The 26,966-nt window shown below is 41.1% G+C and overlaps 2 protein-coding genes across 3 annotated transcripts in view; both read left to right on the top strand.

Annotated features, from left to right (window-relative positions):
- Nucleotides 1-14,867, top strand: part of SELP (selectin P) — a 36,732-nt gene extending 21,865 nt beyond the window's left edge. Inside the window, exons 9-16 of one of the 2 annotated variants that reach the window (XM_045515873.2) lie at nt 685-870; nt 6,171-6,356; nt 7,264-7,434; nt 8,489-8,674; nt 9,535-9,654; nt 12,035-12,065; nt 13,594-13,649; nt 14,215-14,867. In XM_045515873.2, coding sequence (XP_045371829.2) covers nt 685-870; nt 6,171-6,356; nt 7,264-7,434; nt 8,489-8,674; nt 9,535-9,654; nt 12,035-12,065; nt 13,594-13,648 — 935 coding nt within the window. In that variant the 3' untranslated portion in view covers nt 13,649; nt 14,215-14,867. Of the gene's footprint in view, nt 1-684; nt 871-6,170; nt 6,357-7,224; nt 7,435-8,488; nt 8,675-9,534; nt 9,655-12,034; nt 12,066-13,593; nt 13,650-14,214 lie in introns of both variants that reach the window. The other variant, XM_010953840.3, reaches the window with a different exon arrangement.
- Nucleotides 14,868-16,761: 1,894 nt separating this feature from the next.
- F5 (coagulation factor V) overlaps nt 16,762-26,966 on the top strand; it is a 63,383-nt gene continuing 53,178 nt past the window's right edge. The window contains exons 1-2 of the mRNA XM_010953837.3: nt 16,762-17,157; nt 21,059-21,150. Coding sequence (XP_010952139.3) covers nt 17,000-17,157; nt 21,059-21,150 — 250 coding nt within the window. The 5' untranslated portion in view covers nt 16,762-16,999. The remainder of the gene's footprint in view (nt 17,158-21,058; nt 21,151-26,966) is intronic.

The following is a 26,966-nucleotide window of genomic DNA, read 5'->3' as shown; positions in this document are numbered from 1 at the left end:
TCCCTACTTTGTGTCAGGATTTTAAAAATATTTTTAAATTTAATTTTTACATGTGATTCAGTTAACTTATTTTATATAACTGAGGATCACTGCAAGGCAAGGATTATTATTTTTCCCATTTCATAGATGAAGCAACTGAGGTTCAGAAAGCTTATTGTCCAGAGATGATACGTTGCTAGTAAGTAACAGAGGCAGGATTTGGACCCGGATTCTTTCTACCACTTGGTTGGGGGAAGGAGCTTTTGGAGGGAGAGAAAGTATTTCACTCTAGGTCCCTATTTCCAATCATTTGTCATTGTTTTCTGGCAAGGTCCTTAGGTCTGGCTCTGAATTAGGAATCCAGGAAGTAGCCATTCCCACTCCTGCTCAGGGCAACTGACATGAGCCGCATCACTACCTTTCCCAACTGAGCACCAGCTCCCCTTTAAATCACCTCTAAAGCTCTTTGTGGGTGAGCGTTTCAGGATGCCAGTCCACTGTACGCTGCTATGTTACACAGCCACGGCCTCTAACTAATGATAGAGCACTATGAAAATCAAACAATCATTTCTAACCAAATATTGCCTTTGTGTGTTAAGGACACACACACACACACAAACACAAACACAAACACACACACAATCATTTCAGGTTGCTGTGTTCTGAAACAATCTCCTCTCTCCTCCTCTGCCACGCCCACGGTAGCCATTACCTGCACACCTCTGCTAAGCCCTCAGAATGGAACAAAGACCTGCATCCAACCTCTTGGAGATTCCAGTTACAGATCCACATGCCACTTCATCTGTGATGAGGGATTCTCCTTATCTGGGCCAGAAAGATTGGATTGCACCCCATCCGGACACTGGACAGGTTCCCCACCAACGTGTGAAGGTAGGATCATGGGTCTGTCCTTTTTTATGGCTTCTTAGATAACATTATAGAATGGAGATTCATGTAAAACTGTTCTTAACCTAAAGAGAGCTTTCTCCACAAAGCATAATAATCTAGATCAACATCTCTCTCTCTGAATATTCTCGTAACAATAACTTCAAACATTTCACAGTTGTGTAACATGTTTGAGTGTCATCTGATGTTTACCACAATTCTGGAATAATGAGGAAAGACAGGATCATCTCCATTTTATAGATGAGAAAATAGAGTTTCAGAGAGATTAAGTAACTTGTGGAAATTCACGCTGTCAGTAAGTGACGAAGCTCAGCTATGTTGCTGGGACTTTTACTTCATTGTAGAGAATTTCTCTACTGTGCTCTTACTCATTCACTCCTCCACTCACCCTCACTGAGCACTACCAAGCCCCAGACACTGAGCTCATTCAAGGATGGATGTGATTTCGTCCCAGCCCCTCCAGGATCTCACAGTCTGTTTATGTGCGACTCTCCTTGCTCCACTTCTGTATGGATTATGAGCTCCTTGAGGGTGGGACTGTGCTTTCTTCATCTCTGCATTTCCTGCAGCAACTAGACAGAATAAAAAGTGGGGGTGTGACAAGTATCTGTTGACTTGAAGCTTATCATTTGCCAATTAAATTTTCTCATGCTCAAGCCCTCTTGACAAGGAATTAGCAGCCCCTTAAAAGCAGGGGCCAGATCTTATCTGCCTGTGAGTCCCCTAAAACATCTGTCTGATAGTATCCAGCATAGATTATGCTCTAAGTGTACTGAAGTTGTTAATTTATAGCTCATGTCTACTTTCAAAAGTCACCATTGTTCTAACTTCCTGTTCCATGTCCTGCACTCAGTAAAAATAAAGCCAGCAACAATAGCTAATATTTATTGCTTGTGTAAGTACCAGCTATTTCATATGCATCTTTGCATTCGATCCATACAACAATCTTTAACATGGTTATTACTGCCCCCGTTTTAAAGATGAAGAAACAGAGGCTTTGAGACGATAAATAGCTGGCAAAGATCAAATAGCTAGGAAGTATGGAGTTAGGATTCAAACCTAGGTGTCCCTGGAGTCTGGCTAGTGCTTTTATCACTGCACTACACTGCCACCCAGTGGCGGGTTTCTGAATCCCGGGTCAGTCGCTTGTAATTTGACTCTCTTCCACTGCGCTTTTCTAGTTGCAGCTGTAACCGGCGAAGTGAACTTTAGAGAAGGCAGTGCCTGGTGATCAAATGAGAGGATATGTTGATAGAAATATATCAGTGTTATATGAAAAGAGCGAAACACTTATTCCTTCCGGTGGAATGAGCACTAGATTAATATCCAAAGACCTGTGTTGCTCTTCCCCGAAGTCACATGTCATGTAGATCATGTTCACACCCCTGGTTTTCCCCATTCCCAAAGGGGAAGAGTGGGCAAGATCAACTCTGAGGTCTCTTCCCTGGACAAGAATTCTGTAGGTTAAAGGACATAAAATGATATTATCTGCCGTCAAAAAGATATACTACAAGCCACCTGAGCAATCTAGAACATTTACAGCTGATATCATTAAGGTTTGTGTTTCATCACTTATTTCTCAGTCACTCATTCATGTATTCTATGGACAGTTATCACGAGCTCTGGTTTTCCACATTAAGTTTCAAGGCTAAATAATAAAACAATCCCTAAGAAGTATCTCACTAAAGTTTTAAATCACATATGCAACCAGCATGGTTGTTAACTCTGTAATCTCTAAAGCCCCTGTTCCCCTCACTCCTTTCTAGACCCCTTTTTCCACAAGAGGCAGCAGTTGCCCCCCACCCTGCAGGTATAGCCGCACTCAGTGTCTAGAACCAACCTTGCCCCTGGGCAGCAGCTGAAGTCAACAATGGGCCTTGGAACTGTCAACCTCGTCTGAGCCTGATCATCAGCTCTGGATCTGCACCTGTGTTTCTACCGCATTCTCCAAATTTACTCTCTGTATTTAGCCAAATAGTTTCTCTTCTTTTCCCACACACCAGAGTCTGTGAATTTTTAACCCTTCAGAACCCTGATTTTCACATGGTGTTTTGCAGAGTCCGAGGCTATATCAGAGGGGCTTGAGGGCCACCAAGTAAGCAGGGGTGGTGGGGCAGGTGGAACACTCAGTCTCCACTTCACAGTGCAATGTGAGGTTCCATCTTTTGAGTGGTTCCATAGACCGTTCCTTTTTAGTTAGAATGTCAGTTCCCTGTCTAGGACTTGATCTCTGCCTGTATTTCCCAGTCTCCTCCCTGCCTTTGCCCTCCAGGACCTGAATCCATTTCCCTGAACCTAAGTGGTGCTGAATTGCTTGTCTCTGGTTGCTGTGTCCCTCCTGCCCCCGCCTGTTGGGACACTATCCTGATGCAGATTACTGATCTCCCATTCACTTTGTCATTGACACTCTGGAGACCCAACTCCTAATGGCCAACCTCACCTTGGTGGGGAGAGGTGGGTCCTGGCACCAAGTCCCAATCCTAGCCCTGCCCTTCTGCCATGTCCCTACTCATCCAAGTTCTAAAATATAGCAAATGTGTGCCCTTGAAGCCCTGGCCTGGCTCACATCTATAGTTTACTTCTGCATTCCTCTGATTCCATGAAGACTCCTAGTCTTTATTTTTATCATTTGAGTTCAGACCAGCCGACTCATTTAAATTGATTATTTATACTATATCTTTGCAAAAAAATCTTGATAAAATTATATCCAACTCAAGTAAAAAGAGATTATACAAAAGAACAGAGGAGAATCAGCTAAATAGGTTGTAAGTTGATAACTGAGTGTCAGTGAATCCAGTAACTTACGAATTCACATGCAATCATGCACATCTACTTCATGGGTCACAGAAAAACATCCCTGAAGACCTTTCCAGTGGACAGCACTGCCTTGAAGTCCATGAAAATGGAGCATTAAGTATGGTGATAAAAACAACCCTTATCAATCTTCTGTTCTTTTTGGAGTGACTCAGTTTTTTGGCAGTTTTAGAGTAGGCTCAAGAGTATGACGACTTTCTAAAGTTACCCACAGATGTGATTCCTTGGTAAAAATCTCTTCCTCTACATCTGCACTTGGCCATTCCACTCCAGCAGCTCCCTTGGTATCACTACGAATTTAATTCAGCCCATGGTTGCTGGGTGCCCACCATTCACCAGATCTGGGTTAGGTTTCCATGTACCTCACCACACTGCCCTTCAGACAGGAAAACATGGTTCCCTATGTGAGTTAGTCAAATCCTTATTAAGGGCCTTAGATGGGACAGGTTAGTGTTTACAGAAGAGGGTTCAGAGCCTTTCATAGGTAACAAAAGGCTGTATCTATAACCCTGGCAGAACAAGACTGACGAAATTGAGACCAAAGCAATATCCCCAAGTGCATTTAATGCTGTAGTAATTCTCTGTGTATACTAGGAGTCACTTAACTCAGTTTTTTAAAATAGTAATGCCTCTTGTTTATTTTCAGACCATGTAAAAACACTTGTTAGAACGCATCCAATTTAAATTGTGCTTACTGACTTATTCATTCATTTGACAATTATTTTCAGACCCCCTTCCTTGGTGCCAGGCCCTGTTGCCTGGGATACAGTGTTGAAAAGAGCTGACAAGTTCCCTGCTCTCATGTGGTTGACATTATGTATTTTCTTGGGCTTAAATATGAAATTCTGGGAGATTCTGAAGAAGTTATTTTAGTGAAAATGTTCACTGATGATTTAATGTCTATGACTTACACCAATAGGTATACTTAATAAATGTTTGATAAATGGAGTTTATCTGCCAGATCCATGGATTTATTAATTACTCAAAAAGTTGAGCATTTCAAACTAAAATTCAGTATGTTAACTGGGCTATTTGTATGGATTCATACACTAAGGACCCACAATTGTCTGATGAGCAGGGGGGAGGGTATAGCTCAAGTGGCAGAGCACATGCCTAGCATGCCTGAGGTCCTGGGTTTAATCCCCAGTACCTCCACTGAAAAATCAAATAAGTAAGTAAACCTAATTACCTACCCCCTGCAAAACAAAAGAAAAAAAAAAAAAGAAAAGAAAAAAGTTTTAAAAACAAAAACAAATAAAACAGGTGGGCAAATACATAAAAGCCAATATATATTACTTTTCCATGAGGCATCACATAGGACTTCAAGAGGTTTTTTTTTTTTTAAAAAGGAAAATAGCTAAGCAAAATGAGCCTTACCCAATTAAAGCATTGCTTTGAGATAGCCTTGGATTTAAAGAAAGAATAGTCAATCAGTTTGTCAATAACCCAGCATTTGTTGATAAATAATAGACTATGTCAGAGAATTTAATGGTGAGAAAGACAGGATCCTAAGAGAAATACATAATGGCAATAATTTGTAGAAACCGTTTTTGAGGGAAATGGTAAATTAAAAATTCATTTCCTCATCCACTTGGCAAGAGCACCACCTCTTGAGATCCTGCAGTGTGAACTGTGGGAGACACAAAGATTTCTGGTTCTTGGGTTTTAGGAGCTCCCCATCCAGCAGGAGAGGGAAGAGATGACATGAGATATGACAGCATACGAGTTCAAGCAAAAAAATGGATGCCTTCAGGGGAGGGGACTTCAGGCTGCAGAGATCTGGAGAGGCTGTGTTCAGTTGGATCCTAGAGGGCAGGTGGGATTTTATTCAGTGAAAATAGAAAGAACTTTAGAGCAGTGTGAGCCAGGAACCAGAGGCAACAATACATGAGGTCAGTTCAGGGAATTCCTGGGGACTAATCTAGCTTGACCAGGAGGTTTTGAGGTTTCCTATGCTACAAAACTGTGGTTAAAAAAAACAAAAAACAACAACAACAAAAAAAGTGGGGATCTAAATGGAGGAAATAGTATTCTAGGACAGAAGATGATCGTCACAGTTTTAGATGTGTTGGGTTGAATTTGCAGGGACACCAGGATACTATAGAAAGTAGTCTCAGGCAGGAGGAAAGGGCAAAAATGAAATCCTGGGCTGCATTTACACAGAGAGGACAGTGAGAGTCAGGGGTGGCTGCAAGGTCTCTGAAGCAGCGGGTGTGGAGGGAAGAGGATGAAACTGAATTCTTCAGTGTGACTTCTACCTACACTCCTCTCTGCAAGCCCACCACCCTTCTCCCTGCCCTGGTACTTAACCACCTGTTGTGTTTGTTGGGAAATGCTGGCGACCTAGCAAAACACCAGACTTAGTGGGAGCGCCATCAGGATTTGTTGAGTACGTGAATGAACAAATCTGGTGCAAAACCAAGCTTCCACATCAACTTGGAGATCGTGACATTCTTGATTTGATTCTCCAGCCATCAAGTGCCCAGAACTGTTTGCCCCAGAGCGCGGAAGCCTGGATTGTTCTGACACTCGGGGAGAATTCATCGTTGGCTCCACCTGCCATTTCTCCTGTAACAAGGGCTTTCGGCTGGAGGGGTCCGACCACGTGGAATGCACAGCTTCTGGCAGATGGACAGCCCCTCCACCGACCTGTGAAGGTAAAGTAGGATACCCTCACTGAGACAGCTCTTTTTCTGGAAATTCCTTCAGCAAAAATAACACACACATACACTCTTCTGATGGGACAGGTACATGTTATATTATTATTCTTGTGAGAGCTCCACTTCTTGTCATTAAATGGGTTACCTATTGGGGTCTAGGAAACACAGCATATGAGTCAAAAATTTATAAGGAGTGAAAGGACTTTTTCACACTTGTGGATAAAAGATACACTGATCCTTAGGCACACATTTTCTTTACTCATTTTGGCCTCTTTTTCTCAAAGAGCTTTGAGAGTCGATTGAATGGTCTCCGTTGCTTCACTGCCAGGAGGGAGTACTAGGGTGCAGTCACTGGTCCAGTCTTTCAAATCAAGGAACTGAGGCTTAGAGAAATCAACTGTCATCTTTCTGCCACATGGCAAGTTAGTGACAAAGCCAGTGGCATCATCCACACTTCGTATTTCATGCCGACTTTTGGCCAGAGGACAATGCCACCTCTTAATGAGGCAGCAATGGGCAATCAATTGGCCTGTGCATATTTTGCTTTATACGGATTCTTATATTCCTGCACCAATTATTCTGGTTTTGTTTTCTTTTGTTTTGAACGTCAGTAACACTGATGTCCCCTCTCTCCCAATTTCTTCTGGCCAGGAGAATCATCTCTCTCAGGACAGTTTTAAATCACTGTTTTCGCCTGGTTTTCCACACCTGAGATGAATGGTTTTCCTTAAGTTCCTTGAAGAGCTATTGCTAGAGCCTCTCTGATTATGAAAGGAGTGCAAGTTGGTTATTCCTTGTCAGTCTTAACTCTGTTATGCTCTTTTTAATGGGAGGCTCTCTAAATTGCAACATTTTCTCAAAACAGACATAGTAGCAGCTTCTAATCTGGAGGTGCAATGTCCAGCCCTCATTCCTCCAGAGAAGGGAAGAATGTCCTGCCAGCATCACCTGGGAAACTTTGGTTTAAATACCACTTGTCACTTTGGATGCAAAGCTGGATTCACACTCATGGGAGACAGCACTCTCAGATGCAGACCTTCTGGACAATGGACAGCAGCAGCGCCAGCATGCAGAGGTAATGTGAAAAGAAGCAGGCAGTCCTGATGCTATCTTCTAGCAAGCTAGTCATTGTGTGTGACTGTCGAAATTGCATCCAACTCCAAGACCACTTCTAGCGTCTGCTTCTCCATGAAACTCACATCAATCCCAATTAGAAGGGATGTATAGCAGGCATACCGCTTGTCCCCTTCCTTATGTCACAAGCTAATGGCCTGGTACTCAAAGACCTAAAGGAGGAAACATTTGTAACTGTCCAAAATGTGTTAGAACAATAAGCTTGCTGAACACGAAACCAGCTACATGAAATGTGAAATACAAGTTGCGATTCTGTTAATGATGCAACAGTGTAGACATCTCATATTTTCATAATTGGAACCTAAATAAAAAGAGAAATCATGTATGATACCTCTTGAAGACCTGTCGCCCTACGCATGAAGCACGACGTCTCTTTGATCATTGCATTCCCTGTGAAACACAGTACAGCACTTTGCAAATGGCATTATGACTCAATAACATTTATTTGGGCTAAATTCAGATTTCCGAGTTGAGTTAAATTTGAGTAAAATTTAGTTCCCTATCCACAAATTTGGGGGAACAACCTGAAATTCTCTGAAAAATAGTTTAAAGAGGGTGGCAGTCTCTACTTCTTTCAAACTTTCAGAGGCCAGCTGTGCTGAACACTTATTACTTTAGAAAACATGTGTTCACATGACAGCTAATTGCCAATGGTAGTAATGATAACATTTAGAACAGCATTTTTAAGGAGCAAAATTTTGTTTTTTAATATTTTTTTCTTTTTTGTATTTTTTTTGTTGGAGGGGAGGTAATTAGGTTTATTTACTTACTTATTTTAAGAGGAGGTACTGGGGATTGAACCCAGGACATCAGGCATAGCTAAACATGCTCTCTACCACTGAGCTATACCCCCCAACCCTGAAAGGCAGGGATTTATTGAATGTTACTATGTGCCCATCCTCATCTACTGGCAATACTAGCCTGGTTTCACATGAAACCATAATCTCTTTACTTTCATTCTATGTTTGTTATTCATGCATTCTTTTTTTCTGCAGCTGTCAAATGCTCTGAGCTACACATTATTGAGCCAATAGTGATGAACTGCTCCAGCCCCTGGGGGAAGTTCAGCTACGGAACAACCTGCAGCTTCTATTGTCCAGGGGGTCAATCACTTAATGGCTCAGAGAGAACAGCCTGTCAAGAGAATGGCTGGTGGTCGACTTCTGTGCCAACCTGCCAAGGTATATTTCTCAGATGGGTTAGGAAGTCACTTTGATATGGGAAATAATAAAATCAGAATTTCTCCTCTGTGTATTTTTGACAATGGTCTCATTTTCCATCACTGGGTTTCCCCTGCGTTTAATAAGTGCTTCACAATGACTCAAACGGAAGCTCCTTGCCTTATGCAGAGCAGTGGGAATCAAATTCAGTGACTCTGTTGACAATCACCATTCCTTTTTCAAAGCTCCAGCTTGTGAAATGAATCCTCTCATTTCTTTACAATCTGTGTGTGTTACACCTTGAAGTTTCAAAATGTTTTAAACTGGAGGTGATTTAAGGCAGACTCCTAATTTATTATCTCAGAAGACTTTTGTTTACCATATTCCTCTACCATAGGCTTTCTTTAATTAAGCTCCATCTGTTTGTAAGGTTTATTTCACCCTCCTCCCATTTTTTTTTCACTTTTTTTCTCCAGCAGCTTGTTTTAACTACTTTTTCTTTCTTTCTTTCTTTTTTTTGGGCACAACTGAATCTTCAATTGTCCCCCGTAAAATTACCTACAGTTTCATTTATCGAAACTTCCACTTATTCTGTCTATCATTTAATCACTGAATTCCTTCTGTTGGGTCCTTACCCTGACTCCTTCAGAAATTATGTTTGATATTTAAGCATTAGGAAGAAAATTAGGCCCTGTGTCCCATTCTGTTGCAGTGATTTTATGACTTCCAGATCTTCTTGTGCTGGGCTGTTAGCTCTGCCAGAATCTTTGATGACCTACTTCATCTCACCTCTTAGAGTTCTGGGGACCCTCCTGGGGGAATGATGGTCTTCTGCACAATACACTTCTTATGTCTTGCACGTGTGTGTGTTTGCTTTACAGCAGGGCCACTGACTGTCAAGGAAGCCCTGACTTATTTTGGTGGAGCAGTGGCTTCTACAACAGGTTTAGTGGTGTGTGGGACGCTCCTGGCTCTGCTAAGAAGGCGGTGCAGACAAAAAGGTAAATAGGAAAGAGTATTCTTATTTTCTTCCCTCATGTGATTTTGGGTGGGGCAGTGAAACCACAGCTTCAGTAGTACCTGTCTAAAAACATTTGCATTGAAAGAAAACAAGACTAAGATAACTGATCTTGAGAACCAACTGCACATCAGAACCTTTTAGAAAAATAGAGAATTTTTATAAAAATATAGGTCCTCATAATATGGAGATCTGGTGATGGGCCTATAAATCTGAATTTTTCAAAAGCCCCCCGCCCCTCCACCAGATTTTGATGAAGACAAGTTGCACGTTGGCATTTGGGGGCCTCTGAGTTACGGCCAAAACTAATTAGAAAGGAGTTACTCTTACTTCCTTCACTCATTTTTTCATGCAATAGCCATTTATTGATCATCTGTGTTAGGTAGTGAGACACAGAATGATGGTCCCTGACGTTAAGGAATGTATAATCTAGTAGGAGAGATAGACAAGTTAAATCAGTGCTAACACTGAAGTGTAGCAAGTGTGTTTGGGCAAAAATACAACCCAAGTTATTACAGGAACACAAAATAAAGGAGTCCTAACCAACTGATAGGGCAGAAAGACTCTTTTAAGCTTACCTTTGAAGAATAAGAGGGATTTTTCCAAGAGAGAAAACTGAAAAAGAGCTCCAGCAGAAATAATGGCATGTGAAAAGACCTAAAACAGTGAAATAGCTAGAAAAGTGCTATGTTCCACAGTTTTTTTTGCATCTAAATCAGAAAAAAAAAAAAAACTGGTGGAGGAAGTGAAAAACGAAGCTAGTGTGAAGAGCTGCTGCTTTATCAATGATTTAGTATGAAAAGCTAAGAGATATATACATGCTCACGAAAACTTGTGGGGCTACTTCAGGCTTTAAGCAAGAAAGGGACCAAAATGGATGAAGACCTTCTATAAGGGAAACTGTGTTTACCAGACTGTTCATCAAAAAATAGATCTAGCCTAGGAATAAAAAAGAGAGACTCATCCCGTAAGGGTTACAACATCCTTTCACTGCCTGCCCCAGATGTTGGGCCTGCCCATACGCTGAGAAACCTCTTTTAATAAGACGCTGGGGACCATCACTATTCTTCATGGAAAGTAATGAGGGGTGTCAGAGCGGTCAGGATGCTCAAATCCAAGAACTGAAAGTGGCGATGTTAATAGTACCTGACAGCGTTCTCATGGAGTTGAGGAGTTTCAAGACCTATTTTTAAGTGCTCGGCGGAAGAACCCCTGGTTCCCTCCTCACATGCTCTCTTCCTTCACAAAGGCACCATTGCATTAGGCTGGTTTTCTAAAGCTGCTTCATACACTCTGTAAGTGGGTGAATAGGGCAATGGACAAACAGCAACACTGCTTAAAGATCAAAGAGCTACAACCAATCCCTCCATGTAACATTCGTGCTTGCTTAACCAAATCCAGAAGCAGAGGCGAGAGCTCCTAAGACCTGGGTCTTAATTTCTGCCACTATGTAGGAGTCATTTTCCCCAAGTCCTTTTTTTCCCTTAGTTTTGAGACATTTCCAGGGAACCCTCTGAACCATGCAGAGGGACCAGCAGCCACCCATCCTCTAATATCTTTATACGAAATAAATTCCTTTGTAGGGAGGGGGAATTTTCCCTTGACCTGTCCCAATTTGATTTTAAACTTTCTAGGACTCTATGTTCCCACACTAGGATAATGCTGTATACTATATCCCCCTCCTGCAAATTCAAAATGCACATTATTAGCACATTGAAGGCTCAATCATCCCCTGGAATAAATATACTTGTTCATCTTCACTTCACTTAATATTTTCTAAACTTATTTAGCCAGGAGATGCTTTTCTCCTTTTATCTACCCATGGGATGATTGACAGACTTGCTGCCATGTTTGAAGCTTCCACTATCAGAGTCCATTGTTTGGATTAAGACAGAAGGCCCCTGATCACATATGTGACCAGGGAAGGAAAATATCCACTGTTATGTCGACTTGGATTTGTTTATGTGATTATCTAGTCCCACTAATGGCTGAGGGAGTGTGACAGGATGCAAAGATAGGGGCCCTCAAGTGCCAAAGAAATGGATTTCGAGAACCAATGATCTCAACAACCACCAAGAGTAGCCAAGAGACTGAAGGCAGGGACCAGAGGTAGGAGAAGAGGTTGAAAGGGAAGAGGAGAAAGACGAGAGGTCTCTGGAGTTACATATTATCAAATATTTAACTTAGCCTTAAAAAGGTCCTAGCTCTCAGGGGGGGATTGTTCCCCATATGTCCCTTATAATGAGCCCATCTGAAAATCAGCCTGCTGACTTTCCCCAGTAATTCCTATCACTGATGACCTTTCTCCTCCATCCCATTTTTTTCTTTTAAACCAATCTTTTGTGCCTTCTTGCTTATTTCAGATGAGGGGGAAAGTCCCTTGAATCCTCAAAGGTAAGATGGAAAATTTTCATGATTAAGTGTTTCTAGTTTGGCTTTTTAATTCACTGTAATATGTCAGAAGGATTATACATACACTACCACCTCTCTTTTGCAACAGATCTTTGGCAATGTCCCCTTTACTAAATTCTGGAGCAAAATATACACATAATATATCTTAACAACACATGATGTTTGTAAGGAACAGTAAGTGCCCTAATCATAATATAAAGGAGAAATACAAGGGAAAGTGACTTGTAATAGAAATAAAATGCGAAAGCTGGGGCATCTCACTGGCAGACGCTGTGAGGTTATCAGAGGCCTGCACCTTCGTTCAATTAGAATCACTATGAAGGCAACAACCTTAAAGGCCAACTGACAAGAATATTCCATTAGTGACTCAAACAGTATCAGAAGTGTTGCCAGAACCAACCTGATTTTTCAAAATGATGAGAGACTCTGGTAAAGAGTTGGAAAACCTGTCATTATCTTCCCTCAGATGGCAGGTGCATTTTTAAAGATGCACCAAAAAACTAACATTTATGTATAAAGCAGTTAAGTTCCGGGCTCAGAGATTTTTCGCCTCCTTGAATATTGAGTAGAAATTCGAAAGTTACATGGAGTGTGCAAGACAGTTCTTTTGTGGCCCATGCCTATTAGACCATCCAGCACCCCTGGCCCCTGCCCTAATGTCAATAGTAAGTCTTGATCACTATGAAAATTAAAAAAAAAAAATGCCCGTAGGGAGCAGTAATACCATTCTTTGAAAACTATAGCCAAAACAACACGGATGGGCCTGGAGACTGTCATTCTAAGTGAAGTAAGCCAGAGAGAGAAAGAAAAATACCATATGACATCACTTATATGTGGAATCAAAAAAAAAAAAAAAAAAAGACAAACGAACTTATTTACAAAACAGAAACAGACTCACAGACATAGAAAACAAACTTAGGGTTACTAGGGAGGAAGGGCATGGGAGGGGGTAAACTAGGAGTTTGAGATTTGCAGATACTAGCTAATATATATAAAATAGATAAACAACAAGTTTATAGTGTATAGCACGGGGAACTATATTCAATATCTTGTAGTAACTTACGGTGAAAAAGAATATGAAATGAATTATATGTCTGTTCCTATATGACTAAAGCATTGTGCTGTACACCAGAAATTGACACAGCATTGTAAACTGACTATACTTCAATAAAAATATATTTAAAAAAAAACCCATAGCCAAATGATCAAGTATCAAGGCTTGAATTTTGTAAGGATTTCCTCTCACCAAGAAGAGGCTGCAGTGGGGGGATAGCAGGTGCTCAGGACCTAAATCATCAACACTAATTTAACCTGGGTATAAGCTGCAGTGCAAATTATCCAGGGCTGTTAAGTGGGATCTAGAAAATTTCTTTGGCTATTCTTCTCCTCTAAAAGCAGAGCATTCCAGGGGTGGGGTGGTAATCCACAGTCTCTGGAGGAACTCTGTGCAGGATTGTGGTCAAGAACTGAGCATCATATGGAAGGTCATCCTTGTGTTTCTGTTCTTCAGCCACCCAGGAAAATATGGAGTTTTTACAAATGCTGCCTTTGACCCCACCCCTTAAGGTAAGTTACCTCTGAAGGTATTTTTGGAGGAAATAGAAGAGTAGGGGAAAGAGGAAGAATATAAAGTTTGACTTTTCTTTATCATGAGTTAAATTTTAAGTGTGTATTAAATTTCCAAGCCGTGGAGGAAGCTGTGGTGGCAGTCGGGGACAGATATGGCAGTGGAGTGACAGCATTAAGTGAGTTCATAGGAGGATTTCCATTTCCTCCAGGATAGAAATGTTCTAATAAGATGTAACTTATTTCAGGATGTATGACATCTCCGTGAGATGGCCCGTAGGTGGTACTGACACTGTGACCTTGCTTGATAACCAGAAGTCATGACTGCTGGAAAGAGTTTATGGAGTCAATTCCCTATGTAGCTTTCCGGGAAAACAAAGATAATCTGACCCCTCTTTCCCAAAAGCTCCAGGAGTCGTTGAGCTTCCAAAGGAAAGTAGCCCAGATGGCAGAGTATCTAGAATCTAGGAAAAAATTATACTGAGCCTCAGGGGGTACATATGAAGAGAGCTTTTTCTTTTTTTAAGGAAAATATAATTATTTTTATTTTTTGTCTCATTTTCAGAGAACTGTCCTCTTGGTCACCTCACTCAACCTCTACAGGATCCTAGTTTTGAACTTCAGGCTTCCTGATAGACTTGACTGTAACTGTTGCATATTTGCTGCAGTTTTCTGTAAATATTTGTGAATAAAGGACATGGAATTTCCTTTAGAGTAGCTCTGGAACAGAGCAGAAGGATTGTACCACAAGCCCACCCTCTCCACCCCCCACCCCTTCCTGCTTCATTTCCTCTTCCTCTGACATGAGCCTCAGAAGCTAGGACGGAATGTTTCCTTGGTTGGTCTGTGGGCTTTGCCCCAGCTGTCACCTGAGATACTAATTAGCTAGAGCCGGGAACATCTGACTCACCAGAAGACCAGGCTGTGTAAAAATAAAATTGCCTCTTTACTTTGGGGTTGGAGGAAGGCATCCTCTACTTTGTTGGAAGGCAGGTGGCGTCTCTGACTTGAGGGAGTTTCTGGAGGATCTCCTGGGGTCTTCAGTGCTTGCTATTTGTGAAGTCTTTTAAACCTCTGCTGTAAGGTTTCCAGAGAAGCCTCTGGATGGCACCAGAGGCTGCAGATGACCAAGAATTAAGACAGGGAGGTACACATCACTCTCCCCCAAAGAACCCAAAGACTGATACTCAAATTTCTAAATAAAATGATTCACCCAAATGCCATGTTATATTATTTGATGCTTTGTTCAATAAGGTCTGTGTCCATCAGTCTGTTTACATCAATGTAATGAATGCACAATTACATTTGTCCCAATTACAACTCAGCCCTTCAGCCAGCAAATATATACTGTACCATCCCCTCAAACACACAAGAAGAAAACCAGAGAAGCAGAAAAAGTCCTCATCACCTGAATGTTCTATAGGAAAGAAGAGTGGGGTTTTACTCATTCTTTAAATCTCATGTTTAATAAATAGATTGTTGAAAGTTACATACTGGTTATCTGAAACGGATGCAAAAAATAGAGAGCCAATGTAACTGTCGTGGCTCTGTGAAATGTGAGGCAATGAACATGTCACAAAGACTAGGTAAACATGCAAATAAAATGCAAATAAAACATGGAAATAAAAATGGTGAAACAGTCCAACTAAAGGTTACAAGAATTTTGCAAGAATTTTGGTAGAAGCCTTGGGATTTAGGGACACATTGCTTTTAAAAAGCTTCTCTGCTATACTGTCAACAGCATCTCTAACTGCTAATTTTATGCCAATCGCTAAGCTCGGAATTACAGGATGATGATTATCAGCCCTGTCTCCTGAGTCAGAATCTACATTTTGTAAAATCTTCCCAGGGAATTCTAGTGGTTTACCAGCTTTGTGAACCACTGATATTATAGATACAGAAGAAAAAGGCACTGTTCCTGCTGTTGACTAGTTTATAATCTAGTTGGGGATACAACAGACACCCAAATAAAGTGACAGAGGGTAATCAACATGAGCATATTATTGGAAGAGTGTGGGAGGAATTCATAAAATGGAAAAGTCAGTTTGGTTCAGAATCAAGGAGAGAGCTAGAACTCCGACTGGACTTTAAAAGAGTGGACAGCCAAGAGGAAAAAAGAATGGCATTCTAAGTTGATCAGATAATATCAGACCAGGGGCTAAGACAGAAGACTGTGTGTAGGAGAGCAATGCTATTGAGGAGACTGACATGATGGAGACCTCACGTCAGGTGCTAGATTACAATTTATTCAATCTGTTGACACAAATCTTAAGACAGAAGATTGGAGGCATGCAGATTCAGGAGACCCGCGAAAGTCATGATGATGCTTCAGATGATATAATTCTGAGATTCCCTATAAATAGCAAAATCATATCTTACGGCCGTGTGAAACAGTCAAATTCTCCAAGATATACAAGGGGCCCTGCAGGCAGGAAAAACATAATCATAGTAATAAGTACGTGCTGTGTGCTTTCCAACTGCTAGGAATTATACACTTCACAGTGTTCTTTTATCCTTCCAGCAACCCTTTCGGGGAAAACTATTTATCCTCCTGATTTTGCAGATGTCAAAACTGAGCTCCAGACAGGCTGTGTGACCTATCCAAGAGAACACAGCCAGTACATGAAATTGAAATCTGGTCTCATTCTCTCAGTGAAGAATCTCTAAGCCCTCTGCTCTGTCGCTGCCTTTGCTGGCCACAGGCTTTTACCAAAACAGACCTGTGCGTGGGTAGAAGTCAGCAAAGTGGGGCGGGCAGCAGACCCCATTCATGTGCTCATCCCCTTGCCTCCTCACCACCTGAAAATACAGTATTTCTGTGCCCTGTAATAGGGCACAATGCCCTTTCCCAGATCAGAAGGAGTGGTTTGGTTAAGGGTTTTGGGTCCCATTACACTGGGAAGTGCAGAGGGTCTGGCAAGTGTGCACTTTGCCCCAGGTGGTTTTTATGATGGCTGGTGAGGGGCTAGTGCTCCGTGGGGTGAGCAGGGGGAAGCGTGGGAGGACAGTTCTGCTCCGCCTGCTGGAGCCTCTGATCTCTGCCCTTTCTTCATCTGTAGTAAAACAGTCACTAGCCTGGTGGCCCTCCCTAATCCCTCCTGTCTTCTGGGGCAGTGACCTAGCCAACCCCTAGCCTGGAAAGGTCCCGGGAGGTGGGGACAGCCCCAGGCTGCAGCTGCCGCAGCGCCTGGGGGAGCTGAAGGGGAGGAGGACGCTGCCACCCGCAGCCTCCCGGAGCGCACTGCAGCCCCGACGGTGGACAACCCCGAGGAGCCGGGGGACGCTCGCTCTGCTGAGGCAGCCCTACTCACCCCTGGGTGGTGGCGGCGGGCAGGAGCAGGAAAGGAGCCATGCTTCCAGGTTGCCCTTGCCTCTGGGTCCTCCTGGTCTTGGGCACCAGCTGGGCAGGCTGGGGGAGCCCAGGGGCTGAGGCAGCGCGGCTAAGGCAGTTCTACGTGGCTGCTCAGAGCATCAGCTGGAACTACCACCCTGAGCCCACACACACTAGGTAAGGCAGGTGTGGTGTCCGGGTGGGCTTCTCTAGGGAGGATAAGCCATTTCTTTTAGAGAGCACTCTTTGCAATTCCACGGCTTTTTTTTTTTTTTTTTTACACTTCAAGTAAGTAAATACAATTAATAGGAGAGCATAGTAAATAAAATAAACTTGGTGGATGCCACTCTTGCCTCCAGTAATACAGTTTATCATTCTGAGGATATAGAAAATATTCAGTTTGATGGCGAGATGCTGCTTTCAAGAGTTTGTTGTTGATAAAGTTTTGTTAGTATGATTGATTGATGGTTAAATATATTAATTGATTCAAAAGCACCAGGCAACTACCTCCTCATTAGCCCTTCCTGCAAACTCCTGTTCCAGATTTTTAGTATTCCAGTGTTTTTCTTAAACTTCTAGTTACATCTTAGTTTTTTCATTGTCCACATAGCTTTATCTTCTAAAACTAAAGATGTACACCTTGTACTTTATTATAAGCAGATTATTTAACAACAATTGCCATAATTTTGTTGCTTTCTTATAAATGACTTTCAAAACATCATCAGTCCATAAAAATGCAACACTGTTGTTCTTTTACCTTTTTTCTGCTTCATGTGACAATTTTTCTCTCATTCTTAATCACTTTTTCAGATATAGTCTACTCTGGCTGTTTTGGTAGAGTCACTATTAAGGCACATATAACTAAGAGGGGGGTTAAATTATAAAACTATATTTGAGTTGCAAACTATTCTTCCTAATTGAAAGGTTAAAAATAAGACTTCTCAAAAATGTAACAAATCATAGGTTCTACTCAATATTTCCAGTTACTCATATTTTTATTTAGTTTAATGGTAAACCTCTTAGTGTGGCTGAGTTTTTTTTTAACTTAGCATTACAGTTTAAATGATTGTGAAAGATGTGTTCCTCTTTTACAATTTCGAAACAAAAGCAATCTGTCAAGAAAATAGTGTAATATTTTAAGTCTTTTAATGTATCACATCAACCCTTTTAAAATCTTTTCCTTATAACTGGGTTATTTTGAACGGCATTACATACTACACATACTATGGTCTTGTAATAATAAGAAATCCCTCTTTTTAAAAAACGATTTAAAATATTGCATCTCAAGGTGATAATCTAGGTCACACCCTCACCGTTAGGGAACTGCCACTAGCTAAAACCCCAAAGGAAATAACAGTCTTTCCAACATTAATTTTTCTTGCTCATGGGTAGAACTCTAACTTGGTTGCTGGCTTTCCTGTGTCATGCTGTGCTCATGCTCATGCTCAGAGTTTGTTCTTTCTTCTGTAGTTAACGCTGAGAATAACAAGCAGAATACTGGAGGCAGAACCATAAAGGGCAGAAACCTGATTCACATGGTGAATTCACATAGGGAGCCATGACTGGTCATCCTATCCTCTCAGTTGAGTTTCCAGAATTCTTGATGAGCTGTTCCTCTGGTATCAATACTGAGTCAAAAATCATACAGTGATAATCCAGAACAAATGTCAATGTTTTTGAACCTCAAATGACATAATTTATTTCTACTATTTGTATGTGAAAAATCTAACCTGTATTTCTGGCTGCTTAAACTAAGAACTTGTTCTAAATTATCCTACACCTAGAGCTTATGATACTATAAGGAAATCAGCACAGACAACTCTATTCTTTGCTAAAGTATATTTTAGTACAAAGCAAAGATTTTTCTTCTGATTTCATATAATGTTAGCAGGACAATGCCTTTTAGAGGTGAAATATATCTTTTAGTCTTGCTCCAGGTCTGGAATGAATATTTTTGAAAATTTCCCTAAAGAAACATGTTCAATCACGTACATGTACATAGTAACAGGTATTGAAAATATATATATATATATTTTTTCCCTCTAGGATTCTAGTTTATATGATTTTTATTATGAAAAATCATCTTTAAATAGTCCTTATAAATGCAAAATTAACATGTATATATAGTTTGAATTCATATCATCTTTAATTTTCTTTTCAGACAGATTTTTCAATAGCAATTCAATTGTTCAAATCAAAATAAATATACCTTAGTATGCACATACAATATACACAAGGAAATATATTAAGAAACATACCTCTATTAAAATTATTCCACATAAAAGACTGATTTTTCTTAGTAAAGATTTTACATCATCACCTATATTCCTGTATTTAAATATTTAGGGTTAGGGAAGGGAGCTACTTTTCAATTATACCGAAAAAAAAGACAAATAAATAAAAATAGATGTCCATGTTAAGGACACAAGCTAACATATAGAGTCCTATGGTTTTTGGGCTATAAAACTCTAAGAGGTTGTTTAATTCATTTTCAACTTTCATGTTTTAACGTCCTACTTTTCCCCACACCCTAAGAACCAACACCCCTAGCAAAGAGTTGTCTAATTTCCACTTGAATGCTTCCAGTGACTGACAGCCCACTACCTTCAATAGCTAGCCATTCCCCAAATACTCATGCCTCCTTTAATTCTGCCTCCAAATATTAACACATTTTAAAAATTATGAGAATTACTACAATTACAGATTTTTTTTTCTGCGAGGAAAACCTGAAAACCAACTTTTGTTATACTTTTAAAATATTATTAGCTAACAAGCATTGAATATTTACAATATGCCAGCTCTAAACCCCTGCAAGTATCAATTTATTTAAAACTTGTAACAATTCCATGAGGGAGCTTTTACTATTATTCCCAGCTCACAATTTATAGAAACAGAGGCATAAATGGATTAAATAAACTTTTCAAGATTATACAGCTAACAAGGGGTAGATACAGGAGTCAAACCCAGACACTGAGTCTACTGCCAGTTCTCTTAGCTTCTGTGCTTCATAGACGTCATGGCACATGTGATTCGTATCCCTCTCTGTTATGCCCTAGTTAGGGCTGGGGCCATTCTCTGGATTACGAAGCATAACAAAGCCAATATGGTCAACTGTTTTAGATATTTGTAAGAAATTTCCCCCAATTCTCTTTCCTTTTACCTTCATCTTTGAGTTTAAGACAAGGATAGGAATGATGTGCTCATCTTTAGACACAGAAGAAAAAAGATAGGCAATTATTCCAGTACTCTCCCAGCCTCTCTCCCTCTCTCTCTGAATTCCTTTCCATGAAAACAGTCAGTCCTATGAATCTATGGAGGTGAAACCTGCAGATACGGAGGGCTGACTTTACTACTCTGTTTTATATAAAAGACCTGAACACCCACAGATTTTGGTGTCCACAGTGGGGGAGGGGGTGGTTCCTGGAACCAACGCCCCTCCTGCCCCCACCCCGTGGATCCCAAGGGATAACTGTACAATGGATTCACCTTTTCAAATCTTGCTCTGCCATTGATCAACAGTTTCTCCTCCAACAAGTTAAACTTTCCAAGACTTAGTTTGTTCATTTGTTTGTTTCTAATGCGAATTCCAGGGCTTTTACTCTATTAGCCATTTTCTACTTCCCAACTAGTAACAGTTCAGCAAATCAATAGTTCTTTACAATGTTCCCCACTAGCTTAAAACTGTATTTGATTGATGAGTTGAAAAATAGCTCACATATTTATCCATAAAGGATTTGGTCACATCTTTAATCATTGAAAATCTAAACCTAAAGTTTGGGCTCACACTATGATCTTGGGTTCTTTTTTAGCAAATTGATTCTGAGTAATAGGATTAGTGAAGGCAGACTAAATTTCTGAAAGAATGGCTATCACAACAGAATATTCTTGAAAAAACCAGTAATTATTTTAACCTCACTTATGGTTCATATTTATAAAATCTAGTTTCTAAAATGAAGTTAAAATTCTGTTATTCCTAGTACAAATCTGAGGACATGAGAGATCTATTTTTTTTTTTTTTGTAATGTGAGCAGTAGATGTCACATAAGCCTTTCAAATTCATTTGGTATTTGATTTTCAGTTTAAATTCTTCTGCAACCTCCTTTAAGAAAATTGTCTACAGAGAGTATGAAGCATATTTTCAGAAAGAAAAACCACGATCCAGAACTTCAGGTAAGCCTGAATGTATTTTGTAATTTTAAAGAGAAAGCTCTATGGATAACTTGATATTCATAAAATGTACAAAATATTTACTTAGTGACATTTATAGAAATGTGTGTTTTTATCCAGTGTGGCTGGATGGTTTGTAGGGTCCTTATTCATAATACTGAATTTCAAAACAGTGACAGCAAAGTATTAAGCCAGGCAGGGAGCTTTTCTGAGCGTGGGGCCCTGTGCAATTGCACGGGTCACTTGCCCTTGAAGCTGGCTGTTTTCAACCTTGATAAAAAAGCTCAACAAAACCTTTAAGTGTTTTAATTTTATTCGCTCATCTAACAGACTATTAATGAGCACCTACTGTGTGCCGGGCACTGAACTAGGCACTACGGATGCCACAGTGGACAAGACACACACATCTCTTGCCTTCCTGGAGCTTACGGTCCAGTTTAAGGAGCACAGATGAGGCTTAACAAATGGTCTTTTGCTTCCATCTGGCTCCCTAGACTCATTTAAAGGAACTGTATGTGGCTGAATCTTTTGCATCTGTCTTTCCTATCTCTTTTGTTTTATTTAGTGTGATATACACAATAGCTATCACTTTTAAAGAAAAAAAATCTCTTCCGTTTCCCCCATCTCTTATTTAATGAAGAAAAGTATATTGAATGGGTTTCTGGGATCTTAAGTATGGTACCGTAGTCCACAGGGATGATAAAGGCTGTTAAGAGAACTTTTTCCAGTTTGTTCCCCTCGTTAGTAATTCACTCATTCTTCTGCCTAATCAGCCCTTTTTCGCTCCCTCCTCTTTGGAGATGGCCCGCACTCTGTCTATGGAGTGTGTACCTACTTTTACTTTAATTTGAGCACCCATTCCCGCACCTCTTTCCTTGCCTTTACACTCTATGCAGTATGTATCTCTCTAAATAAAATCTACCTTTACTCAACAGTGGCTCGCACTTGAATTCTTTCCTGCGAGAAGCCAAGGACCTGTATCTTATCCAGACTCATCCCTCTATCTCTCTTATTCATTTCATCCTGTCCTGCCTCCTCCTTGGATCTTCCTCTATCTTCAATCTTTCCTTTCCTTCTCTTCCATCAAAAATCGTCAACCACAAAACAGAATACAACTCATGTTCAGCTTACCCCCATCTAGAAAATAATCTCCCCTTGACTCTAATAGCCTTTTCTCTCCCTTTCTTTTACTACTAATTTCCTGTATGATTGATCCATTTCATTCTCTATCACATCATTTCTTCTCCTTACCTTTCCTCCCTAATCTGCTTTAATGTGAGTCCACTAAAATTACTCTCAAAAAAAGGGCACTCATGACCTCTGAGATGCCAGAGCCAATGGTTTACTTCCAGTTCTTTACACTTGACATTACTGGGAAATGTCTTTCTCCTTGAAACTGTTTATCTGGTTTCCCTGGTGCCACTTCTCTTGGTGAATGGAAATGAGAAAGAATGGAAGATGAGGAAATGGAAGCAGGAGGAACTTACATAGATAACTCTTTACTGAACCTCGGCTCCAAATGGGAGGAAAGGCAGGGTAGTTCTGGAAGGGAATGAGGGATTTAAGAGTATTTTAAGAGTTTAAAAAAAAAAATAGAATGAGAGTGACTTAAAATATCTAAGTGCTCAAGGGAAGAATTCAATATAAAAGGAGAAGATAAAGACATCTGAGGGAGAACAACTGATGGATCCAGGCTCAGAAGGCACAGGAAGTGATGGGATTCAAAGCTGGGCTGGATCAGCCTGAGGTAGAAGAGATACGGCCTTCATCAGGGTCTGCGTGAGGGGCTGGGCAAGGGGCCAGTGAGTGACCTTTTACTAGCAAGATGACTAATAAGTCTAAGTTTGTAGTTTCGGGCAGGAAATTAAAGGATCTCCTGTCCTCCGTCACAAAGTTTATTCGTTTTCATAGCTCCAGCTTCAAGCTTAGTGTGTACAATAGATACTTAAGAACTGCTTAATTAAATGAAGTTGTAGGCGGGTAAAGGGAAAATGAGCTGGGAAACACATTCATTAGGCCTGGGAAAAGAGGAACTGGGCAGATATTTAGAGCTCTACCTTTTGTGACTTTTGCCAAGTTAACTGAATTTGAATGTCTATGCTGTGCCCACCGTTGTGCTGAGCGCAATAAGCCACTGAAGGACCACTGCCAGGCTGCAGACTGTTAAGCAATACAGAGGCACTGATAATTTTGGAAGAGGAGAGGACTGTGATCAAAATCTTTTGAGATGATTCACTTTTGCAGTGGTGTCCTGATTCAACCTCGTCCGTTAGAAGTAAGACTTTGATAGCTGATTTATGTTTTAAGCACGAGGCACTTAAAATATTACCTTTCTGTCCACCCCTGTGAACCTCATATTTGTTTTATGTGAACTCTGAGCCATTTTAACAACCATTTTTTATGCAGCCTCTTCCTGAACTCGCAAAGTTGCTAAATTATGAACCCCTGGAGTAGAGGGGTGGTATCTTACTCATCTTTGTATCCCTATAGTAGGGGATATAAGGAGGCAAATCTGGTGTAAAGGAAAAGCCTCAGATTTTTAATATGATGTGGTGTGAACACTGCCATTGACTAAGTGGCCTTCCGCATTCTGTTGCCTAATCCCTTGTTTCCTGCTCCACCCAACTGGTGGGTATGATTTTAGCCATGTGCCCATTTCTGCAGCAAGAGCCCAGAAGGTATTGTAGTAGCAGGTGGGGATAGGCTGCAAGACTAGAGATCTGAAGACACCTGTCCAGTGAGGTTTATGGACATGTGGACAGGTGGAGGGGCCAGGCTCTTTTTCAGGAATACTGTCAGGCTTTAAAATGGCTAGTATTGAGTCTCTGTGTATTTTCAAGGAAGATTATGAAATGTTTGCCCCAAAAGGGGTTTTATCACAGCAGCTGCATGGGCTGCCCTGTGTTCTGTAACTCATTATTCACCTGAGAGCAGGGAATTGGATTAGCTGACCTCCTGTAGCCCTCTCCAACTCCAAAATTGCGTGAAATTGGGAACAGGCTGTGCTACCCTCCTAGGATCTAAAGATAGGCCACTTCTTTCCCCAGTTTGGCTTTGGGCACTGAGGAGAGGGTGGGAAAGGTCTTAGACCATCTGGCTGATGAGAACTAAACGGCAGCTCAGACAACATTCAGCCATGTGTTTGCCTACATGCATGAAGGAATGTGATCTGCATTCAGAAAAACTGCTTGAAGTCTGAAGAAGCAGAAAGGGAGGCTAAATAAATATTCCAAACTACTACTTGCTGTAAGAGGTTAAATAACTTAGGAGACTTACTCTGGGCATCTGGCATTTGCAGCCATGTGATGCCAACAAACAAATCAACCAAGCAAAGCAACCATGGCAACAAAATGCAGTGCACAATGTGACAGAAGAGTCGGCTTCCCACTGGGCTCCAGGGCATTCCAGGCAGGTGGGAGTGGCCACTGAGGGCTTCCGTTGGGAGCTAGGACTGAGGGTAACAGCCAGAAGAGAGGGGTCAGTGGGCTGGTGGAGTCAGATGTGACCAGGAATGGAAAATGGTGTAGATGTTGTGACTATTCCAGGAAAGAGGACGGTCTGACCTGCCCTGCAGAAGGTGATAAAGAAAGTTTTGGTTCAGGAGTTCAGAGACCTAGTTTCAGAAACGCCACCCAATCACTGATGGACCTTAGGCAAGCCACTGTCCCCAACCCCTCTTCCCAAGCTTTGTAACCATCTCTAAAATGAGGATTAAATTATGTGGCCTCCATGGTCCTGTGCAGAACTAACATGAAAACAAACAAAAAGCTTCAGGCATGAGATCAGTATAAACTCTAGGACTGGGAGTGCAGTGAAAGGAATAAGACAACAGTGGGTGGAAAGACAGGAGTCAGTGAAGACAGGACCTCTATCTCAGAGACCGTATTTTCTCATTGCTAGCAGGAAATTATTTTCCTATTGTTGCTGTAACAAATCACCACAAACTCAGTGGCTTAAAACAACACAAATTTATTATCTTGCAGTTCTTGAGGCAAGAAGTCCAAAATGAGTTTCCCTGGGTTAAAATCAAGGTGTTTATAGAGCTCTGTTCCTTCTGAAGGCTCTAGGGGAGAATTGCTTCCTTGCCTTTTCCAGTTACCAGAAGCCACCCATGCTCATGGGTTCATGGCCCCTTCCTCCATCTTCAAAGCCATCGGGTAGCATCTTCCTACGTAATTTAGTTCCTCCTGTTTCTCTTTTGTGAGGACCTTTATGATGACATCGGGTCCCCTGGACAATCCAGGAAACTCTCCCCATCTCAACATGCTTAACTTAATCACATCCCCAGAGTCCATTTTGCCATATAAGGTAGCATATTCATAGGTCTCAGATATTAGGACACGGACCTCTCTTGGAGGCCATTATCCCGTCTGCCACACCCACAAACAAAACCCTCCCACAATGTCCTCCATTTCAGAGAATGGCACCCTCATCCTCCCAGCCCTCTAAGCCAGAACCTCACCAGCCATCCATGGCAATGTGATCTCCCTTGCCCTCCACCCCATATCCAATCCATCAAGTCCTGACAGTTTGGTCTCCTAAACAGCTCCCTAACATGTTTTCTCCTCAGTATCCCAAGTGCCCTAACCTTAAACTAAGTACTCACCAACATTCTCTCCTGGAGCCTTCCATCTTTTCTCTCAATGTTCACTCTGGCTTCTCCCCAGATCATACTCCACAAATGCAGCCAGAAATTTAAAAACCAATATATGGTTCATGTCGCACCTCTGCTTCCAGATACTCCTAGGTTAAAGGCCTTGTGTGACTGTATCTCTGACCATGCCATTGGCTTCACTTTCTGCCTGTCTCTCTTACCTACTAAGCTCTACCTTCCCTATGGTTATCTGTCAGTTCTCTGAATAGGCCAAGTTTTCTGGCACCTCAGGGCCTTTGCACATGCTAATCCCACTCCCTGGAATGCCCTTGTCCATCCCTCAGCCTCTTTGCCTTTGGACTTCAGTTAATGCATTGCTTCCTCAGGGAAGTATTTCCCAACCCTAGTCCCCTCTCTTCCTCTAAGATATTAGATGCCTCCGTCAAATCTCTTCAGAGAATTCTGTACTTTTCTTTCATAATACAAACCACAGTTTGCAATTAAATATTTGTGTGATCATTTGTTAAAAGCTGTCTTTCCTTCTGTTTTATAAGCTCTAGAAAGCTGTATCTATTTTACTCACAGTTGCAATTCTGACATCTAGGATAAAGTAAGCACTGAATTAGCATTTGCTACTACACTTAATCTTAGCCAAAAGGCCGAGAAGTGATCAGTTAGTATTTGTTGAATAAATGAATAAATACAAGGTGGGGGGTGCAATACAAAGGGGTGGTTAAAAGCTCAATATCTAGAATCAGACAGATTTAATTTTAAATCATGGCTTTGCTTCTAATTAGCTACGTAATATTGGACAAGATATTTAAAACTCTGAGGCTCAGTTTCCTCATTAAATAAGGATCTTAATATCTACCTTAAAGATTTACTGGGGGGTTTAATGTAAGGATGTAGAGTGCTTGAATATATCAAGGGGGACAATAAGTGGAAGCCTTGTTATAATTACCACCAATGCAAACAAATGCCCATTGAACTCCATGCCTACTGTAATTTCCTTCTCCTGCTCCTGTGATTCTTAATGGGCAGAAGCCAACTCCAGAAGAGGTTATGGATGGCTTGGAAGTGAGAACAGTCAATTCCTGTCACTTGTCTGAAATAGGGCTTTGAGTGATAGGTTCTCAAGCTTTAGAGGACATCAGAATCACTCATGTTTAAAATGCACATTCCCAAACCCCACCTCCAGGGACTCAGAGGATTCACTGGGTCTGAG

This window comes from Camelus bactrianus, chromosome 21, assembly GCF_048773025.1.
Source record: "Camelus bactrianus isolate YW-2024 breed Bactrian camel chromosome 21, ASM4877302v1, whole genome shotgun sequence".
Lineage (NCBI taxonomy): Eukaryota > Metazoa > Chordata > Mammalia > Artiodactyla > Camelidae > Camelus > Camelus bactrianus.
Note: the sequence above shows the minus strand (reverse complement) of the source record. Positions and strands in the feature narration are given on the sequence as shown.